The sequence below is a fragment of the Pyrus communis genome, chromosome 16 (assembly GCF_041283825.1).
Source record: "Pyrus communis isolate YQ-2024b chromosome 16, ASM4128382v1, whole genome shotgun sequence".
NCBI lineage: Eukaryota > Viridiplantae > Streptophyta > Magnoliopsida > Rosales > Rosaceae > Pyrus > Pyrus communis.
This window is the reverse complement of record NC_142580.1, coordinates 26,335,978-26,352,375: the sequence shown is the minus strand read 5'-3', so window position 1 is coordinate 26,352,375 and position 16,398 is coordinate 26,335,978. Positions and strand designations below refer to the sequence as shown.

At 37.9% G+C, this 16,398-nt stretch overlaps 2 protein-coding genes across 3 annotated transcripts; one reads left to right on the top strand and one right to left on the bottom strand.

Moving 5' to 3' along the window:
- The first annotated feature begins 1,831 nt into the window (after positions 1–1,831).
- LOC137730563 (H/ACA ribonucleoprotein complex subunit 4) lies at positions 1,832–6,152 on the top strand. Of its 2 annotated transcripts, XR_015957650.1 has the most exons (4): positions 1,832–1,972; positions 2,528–4,301; positions 4,588–4,660; positions 5,570–6,152. XR_015957650.1 is itself a non-coding variant. In XM_068469546.2 (2 exons), the coding sequence occupies exon 2, from the start codon at positions 2,531–2,533 to the stop codon at positions 4,256–4,258; it is 1,728 nt and encodes a 575-aa protein (XP_068325647.2). In that variant the 5' UTR covers positions 1,832–1,972; positions 2,528–2,530; the 3' UTR covers positions 4,259–4,544. The 2 variants fall into 2 exon arrangements, 1 of the variants encoding a protein (XP_068325647.2); XM_068469546.2 differs by lacking the exons at positions 4,588–4,660; positions 5,570–6,152 and having other exon boundaries at positions 2,528–4,544.
- LOC137730562 (lon protease homolog 2, peroxisomal) lies at positions 5,281–14,997 on the bottom strand. The gene is made up of 17 exons (XM_068469545.2): positions 14,820–14,997; positions 14,394–14,506; positions 14,179–14,287; positions 13,760–13,929; positions 12,898–12,989; positions 12,168–12,347; positions 11,981–12,064; positions 10,244–10,371; positions 9,450–9,651; positions 9,159–9,365; positions 8,678–8,808; positions 8,116–8,329; positions 7,595–7,897; positions 7,048–7,242; positions 6,662–6,907; positions 5,887–5,988; positions 5,281–5,771 (listed from the first exon to the last, which is right to left on the bottom strand). The coding sequence occupies exons 1-17, from the start codon at positions 14,924–14,926 to the stop codon at positions 5,688–5,690; spliced, it is 2,667 nt and encodes an 888-aa protein (XP_068325646.2). The 5' UTR covers positions 14,927–14,997; the 3' UTR covers positions 5,281–5,687.
- Positions 14,998–16,398: the final 1,401 nt, after the last annotated feature.

Genomic DNA, 16,398 nt, shown 5'->3' with positions numbered 1-16,398 from the left:
GTTGTGTATATCTGTTGTATGATTACCCACTAAGTAAGCACCGAAAACATAAACATAATCTTTCCAAATCATAGCATCGGAGCTCAAAAGCTCAAGCATCATATCATAAATCAATAGGAGCATTCTAGCTCAAATCATTATCATAAACTATAATAAATCAATCATGTGAAACCATAAATTCATATCCTTAAATCCATCATATATCGTAGGGCATAAAAGTAATAGCTTGTAAACCTTTTATAAAACATAAGTTCGATACATCATAAATAATGCGTAAAACATGAAATCATGAAATCATGCTTTTCATGAATGCAAGTCTAGTATTTAATAAAAATCATGCAATTTAAGAAGGTGTCCACTCACAAATACTCCGTCGCCGAGGAGCCGTGCAAATTAGAGAGGACATGATTGCCACTAACAAACACATCTAAGCACATAAAGGGACCAATTAGTAAAACCCTACTAAAATGATTGAATTTGGGAAAACGGAGCCCAAATTTGGAATCAGGGCATTGAATTAGGCTAAGAGGGGTCCCAGGCAAATTTCATGACAAGTCAACGGTCAACCCAAAAAGTCAACTGAGACGTTGAGTCGGCCAACTACGTTAAAAATTCAAAATTTCACTAAACAAATACTAAAAACGGACTCAAGGCGTCGAAATTCTAAAGAATATTCCATCCGGGTTGGCTCATAGGGTCATATCTTGTTTTGGGTTGCAAGTTAGATTGACCCGATTTCAGGCCTTGAGTGGGTTGGTTTCTGCAAAAAATGGCCGGAAAACAAAACAGAATTCGATTAGCTCCATATTGCAACCCTAACCAACATCCCATATATGGATTTGAAGCTACAGAGGAGAGGAATAGAAATATACCACTGGTGTTCCGTGGCCGAAATTGATTGAAAACCGCTCGAAGGTCGTCGAAAAACTTGGTTTGTCACTTTCGCAATTTCTAGTTGGAGATGGTGGAACTAGCCGGTGAGGGGGGTGTGCTAGGCTCGGTGTTGCTGTGCTTCATAGACAAGGAGAGAGGGACAATGAGGCTTAAGAAGGAGAGTCGCAAAAGGGAGGGAGAGAGAGAGAGAGAGAGAGAGAGAGAGAGAGTGAGAGAGAGAAGGCCCACAAATGGTGGTGGTTGGTAATGCATGCTGAAAAGTATGGCAAGTTGGGGGTCTTGGGCCTCGGCTCGACAGAGAAGGAGGAGGAGTTTGAGAGAGTGAGGGGGAAAAGAAAGAGAAGAGAGTGTCGAGAGTTTGGGCGAGGGGGAGAAGGGGGAGGGGGGAAGGACACGGGGAGAGGATGAAAGGTTGAGTGGGATGTGGGTCCCACATGGCACACAAAACTAGCCCATAAAAGACAAACATGAAAATATCTCCTAACGTGAAATTACCAATTTACCCTCAACATTCCGAAAATTCGTATAATTAAGGACGAGTTGTTGCAATCGAACTGCCCCCAAATCATGTCCGTTTGATTTGGATTGAAGTAGGCAAAAGGGTAATTTCCCCACCCACTTGACAGCCCACTCCGGGCCCAAAATGCACCAGCCCAAACACTTTTTTTTTTTTTGAAGAAAGGCCCAAAACCAAAAAGCCAACGACAAAATGGTGAGTAAGTAAAAATGAAGCCCCAATTCAGTCAAGATGAATAGTGCATTTAAATATTTTTTTTTCCCAATTTTAGACTTAAGTAATTTATGTAATGAATTTAATTAAATCAGAAATGAAATATCCACTTTACCCTCATGTGTATCGCGTAGAGCACTTAGCGCCTGTTGACAAGATTGTCCTTTTAGTCATCAAAAGGTGCTTTTACACCCCTGATCAGGGTTTTAGAAGCAAAGCGAAGAGTGAGTGAGAACCGCGGACGGGGTGGCCCCTCTATCTCTCTCACTCTCTCTCTCTCTCTCTCTCTCTCTCTCTCAACCGTCTCAGTCCCTAGGGTTTGGTAGCAGCTGGAATAAAAAATCGAAGGTACTCCTTATCTCCTCGACTTCTTCCAGAGCTTGATAATTTTATTTTCTTGTATTTGTGCGCTTGTTTAACGTGTTGGTACAAAAAATTCTGAAGCTTTTCAAGTTATTTCCTTTGTGTTTCGTATGTCGATAGTTTTTCATTTGTGGAAAAATCAAAGGGTTTGATTGATGCGAGCAGTAATCTGTTTAGATAAACAAGTTGGAAACCTAATCACCGTTGTGTCTGGTTTCATGTATGTGTGTGTCTAGAAGTTACTGGGTAGGAGATATGGTCGTTCATATGCTACCAAAGCATGCCGCTGCAATGATAACTTCTGTATGTTTTGTATATCCTGTGTATAGGAAAGGTATTATCACTGAGCATATAATCTACATCTGTTGTGAGTGATGATTAATGAATGACCAAAACAAAAGACAAAATAATAATGAGGTATTGTCTAGAAAATTTCCCAGAAGCGAACTTCAATTTGGTGTTGGCGGTACCTGCTGTTTGTGTTTCGTTGGGGTTTTTCTTAAAGAAAATGAGCGATATTTTGTTCTGTCTAATGTGCAGGAAATGGTTTCATCTGATGATGACCGATTGGCCACTGAGGCTGTGGAGAAAGTGACAGATTCAGAGAAGAAGAAGAAGAAGAAGCATAGGGACAAAGACAGCGATTTTGACAGAGACTTCATGATCAAGCCCCAGGGCTCAACTCCCTCCTTGGACACCTCTCAGTGGCCCATCCTTCTCAAAAACTATGACCGACTCAATGTTCGAACTGGACATTACACCCCTCTACCCTCGGGGTTCTCCCCACTTAAGCGGCCTCTTGCCGAGTACATCCGATATGGTGTTCTCAATCTTGACAAGCCTGCAAACCCCTCTTCACACGAGGTAGTTGCTTGGATTAAGCGCATCCTTCGCGTTGAGAAAACTGGCCACAGCGGTACTCTGGATCCTAAGGTTACAGGTAATCTCATTGTCTGCATTGACCGAGCCACACGACTTGTCAAGTCCCAGCAGGGTGCAGGGAAAGAGTATGTTTGTGTTGCCCGCTTGCATTCAGCTGTGCCTGATGTTGCCAAAGTGGCTCGGGCCCTTGAATCTCTTACTGGGGCTGTCTTTCAGAGGCCACCTTTGATATCAGCAGTCAAGAGGCAGCTTAGGATTAGGACCATCTATGAAAGCAAACTTCTTGAGTTTGATACGGATAAACATTTGGTTGTTTTCTGGATTTCTTGCGAAGCAGGAACCTATGTGCGGACACTCTGTGTGCATTTGGGTCTGCTGCTTGGTGTGGGAGGTCATATGCAGGAGCTTAGGAGGGTCAGGTCTGGGATTATGGGCGAGAAAGACAACATGGTCACAATGCATGATGTCATGGATGCTCAGTGGGCTTATGACACTAATAGGGATGAGAGTTACTTGAGGAGGGTCATCATGCCTCTTGAGGTTCTCTTGACCAGTTATAAGAGATTGGTTGTCAAGGACTCAGCAGTGAATGCCATTTGCTACGGTGCCAAGTTAATGATTCCTGGGCTGCTTAGGTTTGAGAATGATATCGAGGTTGGAGAGGAACTTGTGCTGATGACTACCAAAGGAGAAGCCATTGCATTGGGAATTGCCGAGATGACCACTGCTGTGATGGCAACTTGTGATCATGGTGTGGTGGCAAAGATTAAGAGGGTGGTAATGGATCGGGATACTTACCCAAGGAAGTGGGGATTGGGACCAAGGGCGTCTATGAAGAAGAAGTTGATTGCCGAAGGGAAATTGGATAAGCATGGGAAGCCCATTGAGAATACTCCGCAAGAATGGATGAGGAATGTGGTTTTGTCTGCAGGTGGGGATTCTATTGTTGCAAGAACTGCTGCTGCGCTTGACACTGAACCTGCTGTGGCAGAGAAGGAGACCGCTCTCGTAGACAAGGAGAAGAAGAAGAAGAAAAAGGACAAACATAAGGATGAAGAGGAAACTAAGGAGGGGCGTAAACGCAAACTAGAGGAACCCACAGAGAGCCCTGTTCCAGTTGCTGTAAAGAAAAGCAAAGGCGAAGAAGTAATGCCTGAAATTGAGAAGTCCGAAAAGAAAAAGAAGAAAAAGGACAAAGAGAATGGCACTGTGGATAACGTTGAAGCTGGTTCACCTGAAACAGAAAAGTCAGAGAAAAAAAAGAAGAAGAAAAACAAAGACGCTGAGGACAATGGTGCTGTGGCTTCTGCCGGCGCTGGTGATGGTGAGGCTGATAAGAGTGAGAAAAAGAAGAAAAAGAAGAGGAGTAAAGCAGATGCAGAAGATTAGAGGGACTTTGGATTAGAATCCTTGAGTGGCAGAACTTTTCAATGTATGCCTTTCTTTTATTCCATCCACAGTAAGAGTTTTCGTAACTGACTTCGGAATTTTCATATCTCATATGTGTAATTTTTAATCGTTTTCCGCAGGACTAATTTTTGTAGTTTAGGTAATGTACTGCAGGCTGTTTTTTCTTGGTTCAAGTATTTTCAATTCACCATTTTACTTGTTTCCTTTGCTTGTTTCTACTTTCTCCCTGAAAGAGGAAAATATGAATGAAAATACAGTTGCTATATGGTTTATGGGGTCTAACAATTTAGTTATGCTACTGGTTACAGTTGTCTACCCTTTCAGAGTGACCCCAAACTTCAGCAGCATCACTGTCCGAGTCGAGTGAATTCATGGATGCAGGTATGGCTTCAACTCCTAATCTGGTTTCAGCTCGATATGTTGTTCTCCTTTTTTTCGTTGCACCGCTCTTGAAAGGACATTTCGGTAGCAGTGACAGATGATGCTCATGAGTAATTCAGTAGCCTGCTTAAGACTAACTCAGTTCCATCAAGTACCATATTATCCATCAAACCAGGCTCTGTCAAATGAGGTTCATTTGTGTTTTGGTGACCGAGATTATTACGAGGTCCCTCCGAAAGGATTTTTGGTGAAAATATTTTGAAAACCAATCCTTAATAAAAATCTAAGTAGATCCTAAAAAGATATTTGAAGTGCTTCTTGTAAGAAACACATATCTGATGCTTTTTTCAAAAAAAAAAAAAAAAAAAAAAAACACTTTAAAACCTAAAATCAATTTCACCAAAAAGATTTATTCAATATAAAAGCATTTTACACGAGCCCAATTAAACATATTTTTTCTCTTGTAATTCCTTGGAAGTCAATTTGCCTGTATTTCTTTGCTCAATTAAACAATAATATTATGAGAGTTTTAACGAAACACTTTCGGTACTATTCACTTTTGACAAAAGTGACATTTTTACTTTAAAAAATCACACCTAGAACTATTCACTTACAGCACATTTTTGCCCTTTTGATTAAAACTTAAAATTTTCAAATCATTTTCATTAGTTTTCCTTAATATTATACAAATAACAGATATTTAATCTAATAATTACAAAGATTATTTAGAAAATAAAAACAATTGACAGATTGATAGCATGGAACAGAAGAACCGAGGGAAAAGTTGATTAAAAATCTCAAAACGGATCGAATGACTAGTGATTGCGTCCCTTTACGAGCAGTTTTAACTCCTCGTACTCCACGGCCAGGACCGGCCATAGTGATTCACTACTTGTTCACCCTTTGCAGGCAAGGCAGCTGCTGCTCGAAATGAAGCGCCGCCATACACAAGATGCAAGCGGCAACCAGCTAAGGCGATTCGATCACCAGAAAGAAGAAAAGTATAACATCACCCATTAAGGCCCTGTCATAACTTTGAGTGCTGTCTCCAGGGGCATCCGCCTTCAAAAGCCTGCTCTAACACATCTTCCATTCGCTTTGCCAGTATTATCTGTTATGGGAAAATATCACAAATTATGTTGCGACCATAATCACACATCACACCTTCGGAAACCAAACACGGTATCTACAGGCAACAGCCTGCCGCCAAATAAAACCAAAATTACCTCAAGACCGGAAAGAACCGCTGATGGTACTTCAGTTAAGTCCTTCAGATTCCTCTCCGGAAGAATGACTCTTTTAATACCACAACGGTGGGCTGCCAATACCTACAACAACATAGATTCAGATGATCAAACATAGCCTCTGGCTCATTACTGATATGCACCAAGAAAATCAAGCAGACAATTTTGCTGCAGTTTTTCTCACATGTGGTTTGTAGGTTCCTTTAAATATTATATAAGAAAAAAGGTGCTAAAAGTGTTTTGGGAATGACACAAGTTTCTCGAAATATGCTTAAAACGTTTCTCAAAACCTTTCTAAAAAATGGTGTAAACATTGACGATCAAGAAGCCCAATTAAAGACAAATGAGAATGAGCATATTCCAACAAACAAACCAATCAATTTTCCATCAAACATCCCACTTCGCTAGATGACGGTTATTGAAAAAGATACTAAATGGAATGACTCTTGAGTCGTATAGCCAGGAGATTTAAAAATGACAGGTACTAAGAAAAGTGAAAATCTGTATGCCAAACAAGTTTGGTGATGGTATACTACGTCTCTACAAAAAAACAAGGTCACATTAATGATAACGCCAACATGCCCAACAGGATACAAGTCAAAACACCTGACAGGGCAGTAATTGTAGTAAAGCATGAATATGACTAGACTCCAAAACCATTCAGTTCATATAGCATGTGTTGTACATGCAGACAGACTTACTTAAAGAGTCACGGATTATCATAACTAGATTAGTACCATGAGGAGAGTAAGCATACCTTATCCTTGACACCACCAACAGGTAGTACAAGACCCCTCAATGTCATTTCTCCAGTCATTGCTGTATCTGCTCTTACTCTTCTCTGACTGAACAAGGAAACCAGTGCAGTTACCAGAGTAACACCCGCTGAGGGTCCATCCTTGGGTACAGCCCCAGCAGGAAAGTGTATGTGAACATCACGACCTTCCAAAAGATTGGCTGCCTCAGCTGTTGACAAGTTAAGATCCCTTGCCCTGGCTCTCACCTGAGACATAAGTAAAATCCTCAGTATCAATAAATCATAACCTTAACTTTTACAGGGCAGAAATGTTTGACTCGTGATGAAGAACAGGCATTAATAGTAATACTTCAGATAAATAAAATTAATTAGAAGGCAAATATTACCCATGTCAATGCTATTTGTGCTGATTCTTTGATAACATCTCCAAGTTGACCAGTGAGATGTAATTCACCCTTTCCCCCCATTGCTGTAGCCTCCACAAATTGGACCTCTCCACCAAAAGCAGTCCAAACAAGCCCAACAGACACACCAGGTGTTGCAACTCGTTCTGCAGCTTCTTTGTCATCAAACTTTGGAGGCTGCATTACAATACAAACAGACTACCTCAGAATCTCTCAATCAATATTACATGTCAAGCTGGAATCTCTTGAGCAATACGATCATGTCAAGCTGAAAATTTATAACATGGTAAAACCATGATACGTTGATCATGAAAAGTATTCCTTGAACCCAAAACTCGCTTCAAAAGTATCCTACATATTCATTTACATATACATTTTGACATTATAAGACTCGTCAAAATGGTACAGTATCAAATCCATTGACAAGTCAAACTAATCGAGTTTCTAAATTCCAAGGAAACACTGCTAAGTCCAATTATGAAGCAACTTTTTTTTTTTTTTTTAATGATTTTAAAAAGAGAATAATTACCCCTAATACTTTCTCCAGCATATCCTCATCCACAGTCAATGGCGAAGCAATCTTGAAAGTGCTTGATATCTCATGATTATTCACACCCATCGGAATAACCTCCATTTCCAATTCAGCTCCATCAGCAAGTCTGTTTTCGAGTAGTGGTGAAGCAAGCGATTGCACATCTTTGCTCAGAGAGACAGCTTGTTCTTGCTCTGCAACTCTTACTGCAGCTGCACGAGACAGGGCAGCCAAGTTTCTCTCCAGATTCCGAACACCAGCCTCTCTAGTGTACCCTTGAATGACAAGTTTCACCATGGCCTGCCACAGTAGGCAGACGACTCTCAATGTGACATTCTCATATACACCAACATTGGTCATGAATGTAACCGTTGTTTTGTGAGTTGTGACATAAAATTTGATACTGGACGCCAGAAAGAGGGTGCCTATTTTAGTATTTTTAGATCTAAAGAAGAAACTCTGGAGAAACCACAAGTTCAACACCATTACTACTTGATACAAGGCCAGAATGAACTTACCTCTGGGATTCTAAGAAATTCAGAATTCAAACCATGCTGATCAAGAACTCGGGGAATTAAATGGTGCATGGCTATCTTCAGTTTTTCTTCAGGTGTATATCCAGGCAACTCAATAACTTCCATCCTGTCCAAGAGTGGCGGCGGAATAGGCTGCACCCTATTTGCAGTTGCCACAAAAATCACCTTTGAAAGGTCGAAGGGAACATTCAAATAGCTATAGGTCTTGAATTAAGGAACCACTTTCACGTAGAAATCATGCTTGCAATGGTATTTGAAATGGATCTAGGAAAAGCAGCGTCCTTACTTTTCTAAAAGAAAAAAAAAAAAAAATATCCCAGTAAAACTAAGCAACCAAGTGACATTAAGCCAAGCAATCATATCATGGGCCATTTTGATAGCAACTATATCTTCATTTTATGTAAAAGAAGATTTTCTGCAAGAGTTAAGCGTAAGATATGCATATAGATCAAACCCAAAATCACTACAAATTACAACATGAGGACGTTTTCAGATTAATTAAATAAGAATTTGACCGAAATAAGGCATAAAAAGAACAGGATACTGATCATTGAATGTTTTATTTTGTTCAGGATCAAGAACCTCCAGTAGAGCTGAAGCTGGATCACCGCGCACATCAGAACCTGTCTTGTCAATTTCATCTAGCAGCATGACCGGATTGCAAACAGCTACTCTCTGGAATACAAAATAATTAAGAATAAATTTAGCATAAGTCCTACTACATCAATCCTATACTCTGCTGGGGGTGGGTACGGATACGTAGTTTTTGTTGTTGTGTTCACTAAGCCACATACAAAAAGAAAGCACAAAAGAGGTTTGCTCAATTATGAAAATTGTTTGTTTAAAGGCAGTGACAAATGAGATAGACAAGCATTATCACTTATCAATTACAAAAGACTCTATTTTGTCTTTTTTTTTTTTTTTTTTTTAATGGTTCGATACACTTAAGAGATAGCATTTTATTTATGAGCCATGACTGATCACACCATAAGTCCATGAAAATGTTTACTTGAATGAAAGTATACCTTTAATCCATCAATGAGTCTACCCGGCATGCTTCCAATGTATGTCCTCCTATGTCCTCGAATATCAGCCTCATCCTTAACACCACCAAGGGATATGCGTATAAATTTTCTGCCCAAAGCAGCAGCAATAGATGATGCCAAAGACGTTTTTCCAACACCGGGCGGTCCAACAAAACACAACACGGGACCTCTGGCATCTGGTTTGAGCTGCAACACATAACTAACATATGAACATTAAATTTTAAATACAAAATACTCAAATAATCAGACAAAAACTACACAATCATCCACCTTGCGAACAGCCAGATACTCAATAATCCGCTGCTTGACCTTAGTTAAACCATAGTGATCACTGTCAAGACGTTCTTTTGCAGCCCTTAAATCCAATTCATATTCTTCACTGGCCTTCTGCCAGGGAAGATCAGCAAGAAGGTCTAGGTAAACACGTGAACTAGTATATCCAGGTTGTTGGGGTTGCATCTTTTTCAGCCTCCTGAAACATGAGGAGAAAATTTTAATATAATAAATGATATGAGACCCACTAAACTCTAAAACTTGAAGTAAAAGACTCTGTACTGGAACAAAACAATGAAGGCAAGTAGACCCTCTTGGCTTTACAACCAAATCTAGATCCAACTTTACAAAACCTAAATTCTTTAATCTTAGTACCACTGACGCCCAAGAATTAGTGGCCCCAGACATTGTGTAAAGCTGCATATTTGGAAGTGGCTTCAGATTTTAAGTGCACTATTATACACTTGGGGATATCTTTTTTACTATCTTAAGAACAATAAATTCAAACCAACTTTAACATGCCAACATCCGCAAAGATGTCAAGATAATATGATACCGGGCACCAATAATTGTGAGATCAGTCCATTTTCTCCAAAACCCTTGTTGGAAGACACTTTTTTGTAAGAGGAATCATAATCATATCTTACTCGATATTAAGATTACATCAAAGTTTTAGTATACTAGTATCTATAGTATGACAATTTTTTTAGTGGGAAACAAAAGGAAGAGACTACTTTACTGGCACACTGGAATGCAGTAATCCTTATTCCTTTATACCAACCAAATCATACCTCAACTCCCTCTGTGCGTGCTTCCAAATGTTTGAAGGCATTCCTGAGCTTTGCATCTTTCTTTCCAAGCCAACTACATCATCTTCATCATCATCATTGTCGCCAAGCTCCTCTTTTATAGCTCTCATCTACAATACATTTCATAGAGCAGAAAAGGAATTGGAACAAAAGTCAGTCAACTAAATGATAAAAGAAAACAGTATGTGTGTCCAATTCAGAGGAAGGTTTATTTAGATTCCAAAACATCTAACATGTAAATCTACCTAATGTCCTCAATAATATTTGTTTTTTTTAACATCCACATGCATCATTGTCCATGATATGAACAGAAAAAAATACAAACTAAATATCTTGCACCCCTTAGGAGAAAAAAGCACTACCAATAACTCTATAAGTAAAAACTATAAAGTAAATTTCATCCACTCAAGAAGCCTCTAACTTTCCACGAATAACAAAAGATGACTTGTATGCTTTTCAAACTTTCCATAGCTACACACATGACAAATCAGAAATACCTCTGAAATAATTATCTTTTTTTTTTTTTTTTAATAAAAAGCCCTATTAGATACCCAAGTCCTCCAGCACTACAATATATTGTGCCAACCTAGAAATTTTTACATGTGCATGATTAAAGCTAACTTGTCAACTGACATATATTTACATTTAGAACTTGTTAAATTTTTCTAGTCTTACACACAGTAAATTAGAAAGACATTGCTTCATTCTCACAATTCTTTTGATTTTATTTATATATATAAAAAAAAAATCCCTCATTGAGTTTAAACATCATAAAAATGGAATGTTTTAAAAGGCTCGCCTCAAGGCGTGCCTAGGCGTCCTCTAAGGCTGGGCGTGAGGGTTGCCGCCTCTGTTTTGAGGGAGTGGGCGGAAGACTTCGCCGGAGCTTCCTGGGCGCGCCTTAGGGTTTTTTGTTTTTTTTTTTTTTTTTTTTTAAAAAACTCCCAAACCCAAATTTTGGGTAGGGTTTTAGCTGCCTCATACCTCTTCCTTGCACTATTGTCTCTCTGCCTTTTTTTTCTGATTTTTATTTTTTTATATAATGGATGTGTGTGTTGTCTGCGTGCATTGTTATATGTGTGTTCATTGTGCTTTTCATCCTCTATTATATATATATATATATATATATGTGTGTGCATATATATTTATAATATATATGTGTGCTCAGGGTGATTATTGATTAATAATCTTCTTTTTTTTTAATATAATATATGTGTAACCTCAGTGTATATATTAAAAAATTTAAGTCCTGTAAGGCTTCGCCTCACGCCTAGGCCGCGCTATCCCTCGGATGCCTCGCCCACACCTCATGCTTTTAATACATTGTAAAAATGTGAGGGCAACTAATTTGACGGATAAAAGCTTTTGGGTTGCTTGAGAAAATATAACTATTTGGCCCACCCTCACCACAAAATTAGCACATTCACCTTCATTCATAAATTAGTATTTTAGAAGGAAAAAAAACAGTTTAATAGTTTCCTGTAAAGACCAAATTTGCACATAATCAATTAGTTCAGGAAAATTCTAACTGAATTGCTTATTCGTTCCACCCAAAATTTGCTAAGGCACTTCAAAAATAACAAAACGCCTGAAAATACTACCAAACAAAATTCTAAAAAAAAAACAGAACTAACAAGAACAATACTTTTATCACTAAAAACCTGATTACCCTAATATTTCACTCCCTCAGAAAATCGAAGCTGATGTGAGAGTGCAAACCTGCTGACGCAAAAGAAACTCTTTCTGTGATTTTGACAATTGACCCTCAACTTTTTGTGTAATCTTCTCTGCTACATGTATAGACTGTCACAAGGTAACATCAACATGACTGCTTAAAAACTTGTGGAAGTATAAAGATGATAAGATGTGACATGCTAAACTTCAGCACCAGTGAATCAATAATTACCTGCAAATGCCTGTCAACTAGCTCAGTAGCTTTGGAAAGTCTTACTTTCAGATCAACTGAATCCAACATAGACAATTGCTCCTCAAAACTTATCTCAAAGCTAGCAACAAATATGTCTGCCAACTTGTGAACCGGAACTGTCTCCAGAAGAACTTTTGTTCTTCCCCCAGTCTTTTGTTTCTGCAACACAAATGAAATGGGAGTTACCAATTTAAAAAATAAAAGGCTACAAAATTTTTTTATCAGCAGAGTTAATACTATCAGCAATAACATGTAAATATGTATATGGATATGTCTAACAATATCAATATTTGGCTAGAATATATAACATAAGCCTAGTTGATGCTCTTCAACTAAATTAAGGAATTTCAGGCAAACGATATTCCCTACAAACCTTAAGCATGAACCACAACAAAAAACGAAAAACAATTTGAAAGACAGGAAATTTGTCAACCAAGGGCACTCAGCCTCACAACTTGAAAAGGAGGTCAAAATTTTTTAGAGAGGGTACATATACATACATACGTATTAGTGTGTCGAGTTTTGTAGTTTCCTATATGTACCTACATGACTTATTACTTTGAGTAAATTTGGTATGATACCACCGAGCAACTCAGAACTAAATATTCACAAAACACCAAACAAAAAAAGAAATAAAAATGAAAAAGGCAAGACTCTTCGTGTCCACGTGATTTTATTCACTTAAAGATGCTAACATCACAAGCATTACCTGCTCAAGAACAGAAATCAGCTCCGTAGCAGTTGCTTTGAATTGGCGAGACAACGATACGAAGTCCGGATCTTGCTCCACTTGCTCCATTTCTCATTAAGATAAGAAAGATAAAGCAACTCAACGTATTGGTAGATAAGGGCACAAAAGTCACCTAAGATTCTACATATAATGTGATCATGACAAACTCATCACAACCATAAAGCACTTTAGGGACAACAATACCTCAAATAAACCACATGACACATTCAGATCAATACATTGGAAGATACAAGAAAATTTACATATTTTAAGGATAAAACATTGAAAAAAAAAATTATTGTTTAGAGAGGAAAACATAGTAACCAATGATATCTAACTAGCTCTTTGTGAGAAACAATGATTCAGGAATTTATACCTTTCACATCGAGGACCTTCAATAATCACTGACAGATCAGTTATGGGGCATGCCTTATTCAGTCAGATTCTCAGGAACAATATTAATGTGGTTTGTGTCCGTGTGCGCATGTGTCTGTGTGCCTGTATGTGCGTTCGCGCATGTGTGTGTGTGTGTGTGTGTGTGTGAGAGAGAGAAAGAGAGAGAGAGAGAGAGAACTTTCACCAACAACCATAGTCATGGAAAGCATGTCGCTAATGAACTAATGAACCAGGACCAAATACATAACGGAATGTGATATACGTGCAGAGGTAACATTAAACAAACACTTAAGATTTGAAGTCTGAAGACAACTTCATGTTACTGTAGCAGAAAAGAAAATTCAAACCAAAGAAACAGATCTTGGGGCAATAATGTAGCAAACTAACCAATAAACCCGAATATCTTCTACTGAAAAAAAACCCACATACTAAATTGACAACATACCAGTCTTTGTCATTTCAAGTGGAGAAATTCGTGCAGTATAATATGTTCCTCTTGTGCTAAGTTCCTGGACGTTGAATCTACACAAACCTTCAAGGACAACTACATACGTAACCCTCCCACTTGGCTTCTCAACTCCTCTTGAGAGATGTAAAGCCCGTGCAGCAACTCCCCTAAGGATATCAATATAAATTTTAATCAACATAATTAGTTTACAAACACTGTAAAAACAGAAAGTCAGTGAAATGTAGGATGAATCCAAAAACCTTGTAAATGGCCCATTCCAGTGTTAAAGAAAGTTAAACTGATTGAAATAAAGAAAGTCGCAGTGCATGACATAATTACATGGACTGCCATGTTATCTGTAATGTTAAGTTGTAATATAGCATAAAACCCCAATGCACAAGAAACAAATTTAATACCTTGAATGCCAATGAATAACTTCCTGCTGATTTTTTCCATCAAGCCTGTGAGAATCAGATGCACCAACTTGAACTCTAGAGCTTCTTTCACCAGAATCAGTTCCCACACCTAAAAGTAGACACGTTCCCAACAACAATGAAAAAAACCTCTTAGATGTGCCATTAACTAAAGGCATCCACCCATCCGTATCAAATTGTGAAATAAGCAGAATCACCTTGAGACACCACAGGATCCACAGTCGCTGCATCAGCAGCATCTCGAACGGGAAGAATACCAATTAACCCCTTCTCTTCGCGCTGCCACAACTCTTGCTCCACCAATTTGACACTACATTAATCAAATTCCCCAATTTTATCAATTCCATAATCAATCACTCAGAAATTCACAGTTCAATACCCATATAATGATCAAAACCTAGAAAAAAGAAAAAAAAATTCGCATTTGAAATTACTGCTGACTAAGAACACAATATGCAACATTTTCAGTCGCGGGAATGTTTGAGCTGAGCTGAGTAATTGCAGAGCTATAAAGTTTGAGCTGAGCTGAAACAGCTATCAATTCCAGTAGATGCAAAATAAATTCTCATGAATCAAACAGAAACCAATCAATCAAAAGAGAAAGATTTAAGGCTGAAAGGTACCTGCTGGGTGAAGTGCAGCGAATTCGAATGATGGCGCCGGGTAGGAGGACCTTGTTTCGGAAAGGAAGGATGCCGAGGCGAGTGGGAAGCTCCACCGATTCCGCCATGTTTGCAAATTGCAGAGACAGAGAGAAAGGAGGAGGTAAGAGAAGGGAAGGTGGGGTATGCAATGTGCTGGAGTTTGGTTTATTAGGCTTTTTATTGGTTCGCTCAGAATTTCTGTTTTATTTCAAAACGGCGACGCTTTGTGTTCAACTTTTAATTTGGTTTATATTTCTCTCCTGGACCTGCTTAAAATACTTCTATTTTGTTTTCTTTTGTTGTGTGATAAACCTTACTTATCTCCAAACAACAATAAATGTCCTAAAAATCCAAACATATTTGTTGCCCAAAAAAGGGCAAATTCACAATAGAAAAAATAAAATAAAAATCTTGCAACGGTTTTTTTTGTTTTACCCAGTTTGTAACTCAGAGCATCTCTAAAGAATATGTTCAAATGTTCAAATCAGTATTAACAGTAAATAAAGCAGCAACAACGTTCTCTAATCTAAAAGTCATATTTGATGTTACATGACATGGATTGGCATCCCTTTTTAATTGACTATTAAACACATTTTATTAATTTTGTTATTGTTTTTTATTTTCAAACATTTATAATAATGCAAGTTTTATTTGACATATCGGGTAAAACCAAAACTTTAAAATATGTCAAAGTACCGCATTAGTTGTCAAATTTGAATTTTATGTTTAAAATTTGACATTTCCAAATCTTAAAAAAAAAAAAAAAACTAGGAACGGCTTTCAAGTTTGCTCAATGTGGAAAGATGATTGTGCCCTTCACTAATATTTAAACACTCTTTGAGCATCTTTAAAAGAGATCAAATATAATATGTCAAAAATTTATTTGCTTGTTGATGTGACCAATTCAATATAGATGTTAAAGAGAGGATCTCCTCCAGATCCTCACAAACCAATTCAATAGATGTTAGAGAGAGGATCCCCGGGATCCTCCAATCACATATGTTCATCGTACATCGTGTAGTTAATTTTCATCAGATACTGTTTATATTCAATTTTAAATAAAAAAAATTATAATGATATATGACCGCACAATATACGATGAAATGATGTGATTGGAGAATTCTCATAATCCTCACAAAGAGGATCCTCATTCTAGATGTTAAATCTTCTTTTTCTGTTGAAATGTTAAATCTTCTTCATTTTAAATGAATGTGTCAAATATTATTTTATTAAAATATTGGGTCCCATATTTACATTAACTATTAAAAAACAATTAAAATTGATTTTAGTTTTCATCTACTAGTTGTTAATGGAACCCATGCATTAAAAACTTAAATTAAAACCATTTTAACTCCATATTTGTTTGTGAGAGCTAGAAAGCAACTAGTCAAATGAACTGCCATGTCATATGTGACATCTCCCTTGAATATGGTCTTAGGGCCCAAAAAATTCAGCAAAGAATTCAATTATATTTAGAAGCTCAATCATTATATATTCATCACAAATCATGTTGGAATTGGTACCAGGCAGAATATTCTGAAATTAAAAACACGGTATG